The 12,167-nt window shown below is 40.6% G+C and overlaps 1 protein-coding gene across 1 annotated transcript in view; it reads right to left on the bottom strand.

Moving 5' to 3' along the window:
• The window catches only part of LOC8029339 (sodium/hydrogen exchanger 8), a 29,616-nt gene that overhangs the window by 3,204 nt on the left and 14,245 nt on the right, over window positions 1-12,167 (bottom strand). The window contains exons 6-15 of the mRNA XM_029978527.4: window positions 10,861-10,962; window positions 9,834-10,012; window positions 9,518-9,656; window positions 9,003-9,108; window positions 7,525-7,641; window positions 7,240-7,322; window positions 6,827-6,938; window positions 3,082-3,224; window positions 2,450-2,530; window positions 1,215-1,358 (exon numbers count right to left, since the gene is read on the bottom strand). Of these exons, the coding sequence (XP_029834387.1) occupies window positions 1,215-1,358; window positions 2,450-2,530; window positions 3,082-3,224; window positions 6,827-6,938; window positions 7,240-7,322; window positions 7,525-7,641; window positions 9,003-9,108; window positions 9,518-9,656; window positions 9,834-10,012; window positions 10,861-10,962 (1,206 nt within the window). The remainder of the gene's footprint in view (window positions 1-1,214; window positions 1,359-2,449; window positions 2,531-3,081; window positions 3,225-6,826; window positions 6,939-7,239; window positions 7,323-7,524; window positions 7,642-9,002; window positions 9,109-9,517; window positions 9,657-9,833; window positions 10,013-10,860; window positions 10,963-12,167) is intronic.

Genomic DNA, 12,167 nt, shown 5'->3' with positions numbered 1-12,167 from the left:
ACATTAATAGCCTCTTTCCCTGGCAAATAGTGCGCGCGTGTGCTGAGCGGGTTCCTGTGCCCCTTGCGAGATGCGAGCAATCCCTCTGCGTGCCGCTTGTAGATCTGGAGCTGGTGGAGCGCTTGTTGAGAAGCTCCATCCGATCCGTGACAAAGTAGTGGAGAGTGTCGGGCAACGTGGGAAAGTTCTCTGCACTGCCTTTTTCGGAGGAGTTTCATTTGCAGTCACTAGCAACATTTCAGTTTCAATATTTGTGTTGGCGATGTTGTAGCAGTCACGAAGGCGATGGCGGAAGTAGCACTTGACGATGGGAAGTTACGAGAATATCACTGGGATGCTGTGCCGTTACGAGCCTCGCTACAAGCTGTTTGAAGGTTGGTGAAGCGATCGATGCGATGCCGAGGCATCGATGGTCTTACCAAAGAGCAGTAGTTGCAATCAAGATGTGGAAAAAGTCAATTTTACTGGGGGGTACGCTTATTATTTTGTGGGAAGGGTACGTCCATCGGCTGCCTCATAAATAAAATTCAGTGTTTTCAGTTTTTCTTTTTTTTTTTGTCAAGTTTGGCAGGTGTTTTTCCAAGTTCGTTTTTTGCCAAAAATGCAGAGTTTATCAGAGTTCATTTCTGTCAGATTCCCGATTCTCCGAAATTCGAGGTTTAGTCTTAGTGTTTCCCATTTTTCAAAATATAAAAATAAATAATATCCGGGTGTAAACATGTGCTAGATTAAAAAGAATGCACTTGTATTAAATAATATTTCTTCAGCTGGATTTGGCATTGGCGCCCCTGCCATTGGCAATACTAATCTGCCCCACGACAAAACTTGCAAACAAGCGTTGCTTCGATAAACGATGATACCTTAAAATCACCAATCTCCTGAAGGTAGCTGCTGAGAAGCTGCACGGGGTGGAATTGTAAATTAATATTAAAATAATATTAATATGAACCCAGAAAACATTTTCTGCTGTAATGAATGGCAGAGCAAATTTCTGGAAATCGTTTATATTAACTCACAGCGCAAGGATCTATTTACTAAGCTTTGAAACTTTTGCATACCGTGCATGTATATTGCAGTTAACTCGGCTAACATTGCCATGTTCACTTCTGTTCCAGAACTCTTTGAAACCTTAGCAAACACATCTTGCTGCACCGTTCCGTTCCCCCCCCCCCCCCCCCCCCCCCCCCCCCCTTCTTCCCCCCAGTTAGAGGTACCTTTTGGGTGAAGCGCCTTGTGAAGAAAGGAATCAAGTATTTGATGTCAAGCAGAATGAATCCCTTGATGTTGCTCTTCATAAAGTTCACCTCATACTCCTCTTCAGTGAGCTCAGAGAGATGCTCAGCATCAATTGTTTGGCCCTACAACATAAAAAAAAAAACAAAAAAAAACCTTATTTGCATGAACATCATAATCATGAACATCATCATCATGAACATCATCAAAAAAAGATCCTTATTTGCATCATAATAACTACATCAGGGCAAAACCGTTTTTATATTTGGCACAGTTCAGTCTCCTAAGTAATTTACAAATGCAAATTTGCAATATTTCACAACGGTGAAATGTCAGCCATCATTCAAAATTATTGTTTGCTCAAAAACGCTGGACTTCTAAATGCAACATTTGTTGTATACCACTGGTAACACAAGCATGGACAGAATTAGCTTTCCAACTTTGACTGTCAAATAAATTCCAACATGCGACAGAAAAAAAAAAAAAAGAAGCAATCTTGCTTATCTGTGAAATCATAGTCGTTAGTAACTTCTGTTTAGCATATATCTTCATGCCAGCGTACCAAAGGAAATGGAAAACAATTAATAGTTATTAAACGGATTAATGTTAAGCAACAAGCTGAGTGCTATAATTTTTTATGGGTGAGAAGAAAGGGAATCAAAACAAAGACTAATAAAATTACTAGACAGAGCTCAATAGGACACAGCAAAACATGTCATACTAGCAACCAGATGAGTGTTGTCCCCACCCAATTATAATCGTATAATTTTCAGAATGAGCTTTTTCCGTAAAACATTGAAAACAGGGGTCTACATGCTCATTCGATGAAGATGTGAAAGTACTAGAAGACCTAAAATTCCGTATCAGTTCGATGTGCATATATGCCGAGGTCCTGGAATTCTAACTTATACCCAGGTCGGTCACACATAAAACAGACAATAAAAATAGGAAGTGCCTCAGAATTTCTATAGTTTGCATATTAAACCAACAAATGGGTCACCATCGCCAGTGATTAGAAACCAGACAGACTGATATAGCAAAACATAATTACTGCATGTACAGATGTTCCCTGGCTAAAGCACACACACCCTCCACTGGAAAACACAGTTTGTATATTGAAAAATACAGAAAAACAAAACAAATTTAACAAAATAAGGGATGTATACAAAGACGTGCTATTGTACTTCAACAAAAATATTGCCATTGTGCTGCTTACCATTTCCTTTGTTTTGCTGAGCGTGACCTTACGTGTCCGTCTCCTTTTCCGGCGTGTTGTCTGCTTGTCTGCTTTCAAAAACTAGAGTAGAGAAATAATGGCAAAAAATATACCCATACACTACAATCCATGACAGCCAACTTGTAAGCCATTACAAAAGGCATGGGCGACTGGAACGCTGGTCCCAGGCCCTACTTTGGCAGCAGGGCTGGCAACTTGGGAAGTCAAATTTGGTGTTCCTAAATCCTCTGTACGCATGTCATGGGAAAAATGCCGATGTGTTCACGCTCACTCTTTTGCCCAATGAGCAGCTTTGCTGTTGTTTTTTTTTCCCCCTTTGTCTAGGGCCCCACATTGTTTATTGCTGGCTCTGCAAAAAGCTACGAATTTTTGGTCATCTAAGCTGATCAGAGTGCTGAATCTAACTGTCATGCTTTACAAGCTAAAAAGCCACAAAATGTTCCAAATCTTTGTTGAAGGTGTATGAAAATTTAAATCGGCGAAGCCTTGAGCCCCAACGAAGTTAAGACCTTTCAAAATGGACACCATTGGCAGGGCCATTGATGTGACGGTAGGGTACGGGTGCTACAGGAGTGTACAGGTAGCCACGGAAAGCAGGCACTGATATGAACCTTCATGAGTGGCATTGTCGATCCTCCAATGACAAGTATGGTGAAAAGGACAATGATGAGCGTTGTTGTCACCACAACGTGGCGCTTCTCATCGTCGAAGTCCAGATGCATTGCCAGAGCATAGGCGATTGCACCTCGAAGACCTGGAAAAATCGTCCATATAATTCCCATTACTGTAAACAACTTTAGTATTGTGGGCTCAATATTTTGCAAATTTTGTGTAGGTTGGGTTTCAAGAACATTTCACAGGTACAAAATTTCGCAACTTGGAATGATATGCTTATTCATCGCCGTGCAGAGATAATTCGCGGGACCAATCTTTCGCAATACTCTCCAAGTCGGGAAATTCACAAAAATGAGGTAGTTGCGAAAATAAGGCCATTAAAAGTTTAGTTAAAAAAAAATAAAAAAAGCATGATTACACATCAAGTCTTCAAAAACAAGGCGAGTGTTGTTTTCCAGGAGCATAAATTGCACCGCTTTTAATTATAGGTATAGTACAGAGATGGCAAAATTATTTTAAAAAGTAATTTAATAACATTACTAATTACTTTCTTAAAAATAGTAAAAATGTCATTAAAAAGTAAATGAATTCCATTACTAATTACTTTTCTAAAACTGCAAAATCTGATTGAATTACATTACAAATTACCACAGACTAAAGGTAATGACATTACATTACAATTACTTTCCAAAAGTAATGAAATTATTTTTTAATACCTTGAGGCAGTAATTTGTGCTAATTTTATTTACAGTATACCGTAAAATGCCGGGCAAGCGCCCACTCAAAATTTAGAGATAATCGCGAAAAAATGGGGCATGGGATCATCAATTTTACATATCAATGTACGGTGCATATATTCTCACATCTTACAAATTCGGGTATGGGTGCTTAGTGTGGTATGGGTGGATGCACGGTATTCAACGGTATGTCCCAAAACTCAGACCTTCCTGTTTAAACCACAACAGCCTTATGCACCTCAAAGTGAATCGCACTGAACAGTCGTTTTGATGGCGCAAACGACATAAGTGTTAAACATGATGAATAGCTTCTTTAGGTGTGGCTCAAAGACAGTCAACTCACAAGTTTTGCTGCTCATTCAACGGTGGAGGTCCTTAGTTAAAGGGTGATATTGTTCCATCTTTCAGAAGCTATAGTCCGGGTCAGTATGCTAAGTCGGGTCATGGGAGCTTCTTAGAAGGAGTTGTCACGTGAAACGTTTCCCCTCCGCCTCGGACGCAATCTAATCCTATTCTCCCAAGAGCACTAGTTGACGTACTCCCAGACATTGCTCTCAAGGAGTATTGTTCCCAAACACCCCAAGAGCCCAAGTTATTGCACGTTGTCACAAAAGGGGCTGGATATTTGCTAGACAGAAGCATCGCCAGCTGAGGAAAAGGATGGCGTGAGCTTCCTAAAATGTGTATTTTCGCAACAAATGGGTGGTGATATCTGTTCGCAGGCTTCTTCCCGAATAAACTTCCCAAGAAAAGGCAGTGAGGCGAGTTGCATCGGCTTTGCTCGATTCCTGTCTTTTTTGCAACTACAAAATCACCTTTACTTTACAAGTCCAAGGGTATGCACAAAACGTCCTGGGGCCTTGACAAGGTACAGTATAGACCACTTACAACGTAACCGCTTATAGTGCAAAACCGGGTATAACGCGGCTTTTTTAAACCACCGGTTTGCCTCCCATAGAACTCCATGTAATTACATACCGCTTAAAATGCAGGCGCGCTAAGGGAAATACCGCTTATAGTGCGGTTTCTGGAGCAGCACGCCGACCGGCGCAGCGAGCACGCTTCCCTGTGTGACACCAGATAACGGCGCTAGCCGCAAGCGGCAAACGCGCGGGGGCAAGGATGGCAAGGAGGTTTCGAAGAAGCGAAGAGAGAGGCTTCAGTTGTCATAGCGACGGAGGGATGCACGCACGTGTTGTTCACGGCACAAGGCGTTGCCAAGCCCAACCCACGACCTCCTCTATATCGTGGCCCAACCAGCCGTTCGCGCGCGTTGCATGTCGGTCACGGGTCGGTTTCTTCTATCCGCAAACATGGCGTCGGTGGTGATCGTAGACGTAGACGGCGTAGTGGAAGTTTATCGTTCCGCGTAAAAGCACTATCCATGACTGTGAATTTTCGTTGTGTGTCGCTATGATAACCCAGCACGTACGAAAAGAGAAGATCCACCTACTCGTGCGGCGATGTCGTGGCGGCACTCTCAAGACAGCAGAAACGCCCGTGTCGTTGTGCTTGTTTACTTCGACTACAGTGGTGCTTTCTAAACGTTTGTGTTTTCGAACATCACCTGGTTTTCTTATTTGGAGCATTTCATGCGCGCATTTCATGCCTTTTTTGGAGCATTTCATGTGCGTACCGTATAAAGGATGTGAATTTTCACGCGTTTTCATCACCGGAGAAAAGTGATTAGGGTTAGCAATCCTGAACGCTCGCAACGTCCGTCTGCAACCCGCGACGCCGCTAAAAGGCTGCGCCCGGCGAAAGTCACTCATTTCTTTCAAAATGTGTGACACACTTGAGAGAGAAGTGTACTAGTCTGGTGAAATAAAGACTTTCCTCGAACTAAGCTTTATATTTCATCTAATATAAAATAAATTGTTTTACAAAGGTAAGTTACCTCATGGCATGTATTTTGGCCTGAAAATTGATGTTTTGGTGATAGCGCGGTACCGCTTATAGCGCAGATTTTCGCGACTCCCGCGACATACGTTATATGCGGTCTACACTGTATTTGGGATTAACTATTTATACCGGTCGCTTGTTGTTCACAATGGTTGAAGCTTATGGTTTAACCCTGCTTGACCTAATGCACTTAAAAGTGAATCGCACTGAACAGTCGTTTATGCAGAAGGCTGGAGACAGGCACGTAGCCAGGATTTTGTTTTGAGGGGGAGGGGGGAGAGGAGGTCCCAGCAAAATGGAAGATTTCGGGGGGGGGGGGGCAGGCCCCATGGGACTCCCCCCCCCTGGCTACGTGCCTGGCTAAAGATCTGTTTGTCCTGTCCCCTCAGGTTTGAAAATGTGTTCACCTCACAGGGGATGTGTTCGTCGCCTTGTAGCCCATAAGCCGTTCATCCCTAAGCTGACAGTGCAGTGGACGCTACGTGCTCTTTGGAACAGTCACCACGTCTATCTTTCGCCACATAACCACACTCTCGTTCATACACCCGCGCAGAGAAAGCGACAGGTCAGGTGATCAAATAAAGGTGTTTGATTGGTCTGGTGAGCTCATTGCTCCCATCGCATTGCCAGCTTAGGATGACCTAAGTATAGTATCATTGTGATGACATGACGCCGTGATTCTGTCTTGCTTGGGGTTTGTGAGCTGTAACCTTCCAGCGATGTCTTTACACGTAAGCTTTACTTCTTCGCCTTTCCTGCCCGTCTTTGTGCATCTGTTAAGTTTTTCGTACAAGGCTTTGGGCTCATATGGCCGTCATTTATTTGCACCAATGTCTCTTTCACCATTTGACCATCCAAAATATTTTTTTTAAAGCTTGCAAACTAACTTTTTCAATTGACACAAAAGTAATTTCAAAAGTAATGAGTAACTTTCTTGAAATTACTGCCTGAAAGTAATTCATTACATTACTAAATTACCAGCCCAGAAACACAATTCATTACGTTACTCATCACCACAAAAAGTAATGTAATTATTGTAATTCCATTACAGTAATGTCATTACTGCCATCTCTGGTATAGTATAAAAAATTAAAATTCTTACCACTGTACCACATGATAAACATCATCTTCTTGGTGATTTTGTGCTCCCTAAAGTAGTTCAACAGAAAGGAGAGTGGATAAATGTTGGCAGCCCGGCCAAGTAAGCACAAAACCTGTAACAAAGCGATGGCAAGATAAGGAGGATAATGTTGAGTTCATTCTCTGTCATTTCAACTTCAAAATCTTTCCTAAGATATGGAACATTTAAAGTGACGACTTACAAAGTTATGTAGGCAGAAATTATGAATCTTTGTTCAATTTTTTTTCTCATTTTACAAAATGAGTGATCCAAATGAAATTACCAGGTTTACCATGATAATATGCAGAGATCGTTGAATGGCTTGTAGTTTTCTTACATATTTTTAAAAGCTTAAAAACTAATCTTTTAAGTCGATTACTGTTCTTATGACTCACAATGCTCCAGATAATAAGGGACGGCTTGATGATCAGACGGTAACTGAAGATAGCCAGCCCAAGGTATGCAAACACCGACGTTTCTGAAATATAATGCAACGTGAGAAACCTTACACAAACTGCAATACGTCAGGCTATGAACACCAGCTCAAGAACATTGTCTTGGCAGGCTTATAAATCAGATAGTGCTACAGCGTGCGTAAAACAATTCTGACATTATATGAAACTGAAGAGCCCGTACAACGGGTTAAGAGAGAACAGAGCTTGTGGAATGACATCGCTCACCAGCTATCAGGGAGAGGGTACGTAGAGTTTGCTGCATCGTGATCTGGGTGACCGATGAAAGGTTGAAGTGAGTGTAGTGCGACATGACGACTCCATTGAAGAGGATTGCCATGATTCCTGAGCCAGAAAGCCAAATAAAAATAAAAATAAGCGGTATTGTTGTATTGTTCTACGAGTACCATCATTACCAAAAGTCTTGTACATGACTTGCGATGTTCGACGAGTAGTCATATGTACAATGATACTTCAACTATAAACAGGGCTTGGCATTTTGGTTTTTTACAAACAAAAATGCCTGCCATATATCTTTTTTTCTAGAATTTAATTTATACCCAGCACTAAAGCTCGAGATGACCACTGTATCCCATCAGATAGAAACTAATGATTTGTCAGCATTCATTTTTTTTTAGCCTAGAAGAACTAGAAATATATGCTTCAAGAAAAATAAATTGCACACTATGAAATAGGTCGAAACTCCAAGAGATCACAGTAGAAGCCAAAGCTGGCAGGGGTCACACAATACATTGAATCAGTGGTTTTCCAATTTTTTCCAGAGATAACTACCCCCCACAATCTTCTAACATATTGCATAATATTTGAAAAATATTATACAAAATTTTAAGAAAATATACCTGCATGGTTCAACACTGTCACAGTATTAGCATAAGAAATCACAATTTAGTCAGCACATAAACTTTTTTTCAATAATTGTAAAGGGCACGAAAATTAGCACAGATCTATTTTTTGATAAGCAGCTTTAATCATGAGCACCTCCCTGCAATGACAAGAACCTTCTCGAACGTTCCTGGGACATACATATATACACTTGTCATAGGAATTACCGTATTTACTCGAGTAACAGCCGCACTATTTATGAACAAGGCCCTTGCGTCTACTTTCCCGCAAAGCACATATACAGCCAATCATCATGTTGCGCATAAATAACATAGCAAATAACTACATCTAGAATACAAGTCTCCATACAAATGCAATCTTCACAGATGGTATCTTTGCGCAGACGTTATCTCTGTCCTGTAAACCGCTGGAATCATGCTGTCGATCGCGGTGATTGGCAATCCGCGTGTTTCACGGAAAAGCAAACCCTCAGGTTTTTTTCATAAACAGTGCGGCTATTACTCAAGTAAATACGGTAGGTGGAGAGAGACAGAAAAAATGTCAAAAACTGATCACTCATGCTAAACTTACCACACACCATACAGATTAAGACTGATACACATAATCTAAAATAAGGCCTTGTGCACTCTAACCATTGTGTCATTTGTTGGACAAATAAAGATATTTCACAAAAAACTATAATTTCCTGTGTATTCATATCACGTTATTCTTATTCTTTTTTCGTGACACATCATCCTTATTTGCCACAAACTGTTAAAAAAGCCCAAGCTGGCAGGCATGTAGACTGCATTGTAGCCACAAGTGCAACAAAATTACAAGCAAAGCAGAGTCAAGTGACATACCAGAAAGATGTATGCCCTCTGCAAGTCCGTATGGGGCATATACAAACACAAGCATCATCCCAAATTCAAGTGATGGGTTCTTGCGCAGGTCCACATATTTCAGCAGGTGCACGTCAAAGCCCTTAGTCAAGGAAGCAAACAAACCTTATACAAGCTCATTTCCAGGGATACTAAAAAAAAGGTTTTCTTAGTTCACTTCTATACTGCCAAAGCACGTTCACACACTTGCAACTGAGTATGACCGACTGAGACAAGATCGGTTTTTAAGCCTTTTGCGACGGTAAGTCATCACAAGAGGCTTAAAAACCGGTCTTGTCTCAGTTGGTTGTAGTCAAACGCAAGTGTGTGAACAGGCCTTAATGCATAGCAGTGCTGTCCCAGATAATGTGTTCTAAACCAGAGAGCTAACACATACACAATATTTTTGCGGTAAATCACCCGTTAAAATTTGTGCTCAAGTCGTAGCTGGGCAGAACTAGATGCCCTTAAAGTGCTAGTACCAAATGCAAGGATATCAGTGCTGCGGCCAGTGCAAAGGCCACTCCAATTCCTGCCGACGCAAAGAAGACAAGGAAGAACCGTTGCACTCCATGAAAGACCAATTGTCCCGTTGTCAAGGAAGCCATCTCCGGACTCCCCGACTCGAGAATTGTCCTGGTTGAGATAGGAAACAAAGTACCAAAAAGAGTTGCATAAAACAGGCCTGGGCATTAGTTTCTCACAGAAGGCCAGTGAATATAAATGGACACACACGCTCGCATGCAACGGTCATTTTGCAAGTACCGGTAACCTCATGTCTTCAAGGCAATTGAGAAAGCGAAAACCACTCACGTCGCAAGCACAATGGACACAGCATCATTGAGGATGCTCTCTCCAAAAACCAACATGTTGAGGATGGGGTCAATGTCCAGGGCATGAAAAATGGCCAGGGTTGCTACCGGGTCGACAGCCGAGATGAGTGAACCAAATGCAAAGCTCTCGGCAAAGTCCAGCCTGTAGGCCACATCTGCCTGCAAACAACAATGAGTGCTCCCTCTCAGACTTCCTGCCCTTTCAAATGACATTCCCTCAAACCTTTTTTTAAACACGTACCTTTTCACAAAGTCAAGTTTCATCGCCATAGGAATTTTTCTATGCACTCACGAGTAAACGGCTGAATTTCAACAGCTCCATGCTTTGGTCATCTTAGTGTCATTACAACAATGTGAAAAATTACAAAAGTGTGCAAAGTTGTGTTTGTCTATCATATATATCTCTTTCATTCATAAGCAAAGAGAAGTACGGCAATAATTCACTTTTAATGGCATAAAAAAATTTATGGTGCCTGGCAGTAATAACATGAAGCTGTAAAAGAGAAACTTTTCACTTCACAATAGTGGTCGTCACGTCCCAAAAAAAAAAAAATTTAGAATCCAGTTTTTTTTGTTTTTTTTTCTCAATTATTCGAGGTTAGCAGGATTTGCAAAACCTCGAATACCACAAAAAGTAAGTTGTTTAAGGAGTGCTCAAATTCAACGATATCCACTTTTACAAATATACTGGTTACTCAAACTGTCCCCCCTCTCGAGTAACCAGATGTGCAAGTGGTGGGCCATTCTCCCCTGTTCACACTTCAATGTCAAATAATGTTTGTTACGAGGCAAGTGCCTAGCCCCCCAGCAGCAGATGTGCTGCCATAATGATGGATCATTCCCACATCCCAATCTATTCAAGGTGCATTTGAGATTTCCGTTTATTTAATAAATAATAAACTGTTGAAATTTTAACATAAAAATAAGGGCTGACGAATGCAAATAAAAAAAAAAAGCAAAAAAAAAGCTCTAAATGCCATACGCTGAAAAGACACTGTTCCACTCACTAGACCCAGGAGGTAGACTCCACCACCGATGACAAGAGCTGATATAGTTGTGCCAACAATGGAGAAGATCAGGATTGATCCAATGTTTTGGAAAAAGTTTCCCTGAGCAAGAGGAAGAATGTCAGAGTAAAAAGCCATGCATCGAAGAGTGGCATGTGGTAAAGCAAAAGTATGCTACATTTTCTTTTTATTACAAAGATGCAAGACAGGATTTGTAGCAGTTCAGACGCCTCAACGTCTCTTCTTTCATCAGTCCCACTGTCAGTGACAGCTCAAAAAGTCCTTCAATTTTTTTTTGCTTTTTTTTTTTTTTAATGCATAGGTGTTTTCAGTCTTCGACTACTCTTTTCAAACTGTGGCATTAGGCAGCCAAGGTATCTTTCTTGGCATCTTTTTCATTAGTTTGTAGCAGGGAATGGTAGTGAAATTATTTGCACCTCTGTTTCCATTTCAGTCGGCCAACGAGTTTGGTTATTGTTTCCATCCCTGGTTCCTCCGATATAGACCTTTTCATCTCAGTTGTTACCTGTCAGGTGGACAGAGAATGCTGACACACACGGCACCATAAGGTGGCTTCAATTTGGTTGGTTTCGGTTTCAGCGGGCTCACAGCCGTGCTGGTGTGTCATGTCGTTTTCGCTTAGTTTTGCAATATATATGGACAATTTCATCTCAAATTGTGCAAGAAAAAATGATGGGTCCTCGAAAAATTCTGAAAAATATATGTTGGTGGAAAATGTGTGACCAGAACAAAACTGCAAATTAGAACTACGGAAATATTTTTGTTCTTTAGTTTTGGGCTTAGAAAGGGCAAAAATAGGTTTTGCAATTTTTGCAGTTTTCACTAGTGACACATTTTGGATTGATTTTTTGAATCTTGCACCTTTGACAATAATGGGCCAAGTTTGAATTGAGCTAGATTTTGATGTACAATTATATAAGGCATAAGAAACATATCAAATGAAAGCTTGTATCTAAGCCTATATAAATTATAATATTGTTAATTTAAGTGTAGTTTATATAATAGAAACAACACTTAAACATGAGAAGAAAAGTTGAAACTACAAAAGTCAATGTAATTTTAAGAAAATATGTATTTTTATTTTTTTGCAATTTTTTTTAATGAAAAGCTTTTTATGTGTTTTTATAAATGCAATAAAATTCCTTTAACATACATGGTTTCGTCATATTAAGCATTGCGTTTCAAAAGAAGACATATTTGTACCTCCATTCTACGAAGCATATCTCAGTCATTTCGTTTTTCACTTAAATATTACTTATTTTCGTAACATGATCATAGTTTTTGTT

Source organism: Ixodes scapularis, unplaced genomic scaffold (genome assembly GCF_016920785.2).
Source record: "Ixodes scapularis isolate PalLabHiFi unplaced genomic scaffold, ASM1692078v2 PGA_scaffold9__187_contigs__length_104089568, whole genome shotgun sequence".
NCBI lineage: Eukaryota > Metazoa > Arthropoda > Arachnida > Ixodida > Ixodidae > Ixodes > Ixodes scapularis.
The sequence above is the reverse complement of the archived record's forward strand: the minus strand, read 5'-3'. Positions and strand labels throughout refer to the sequence as shown.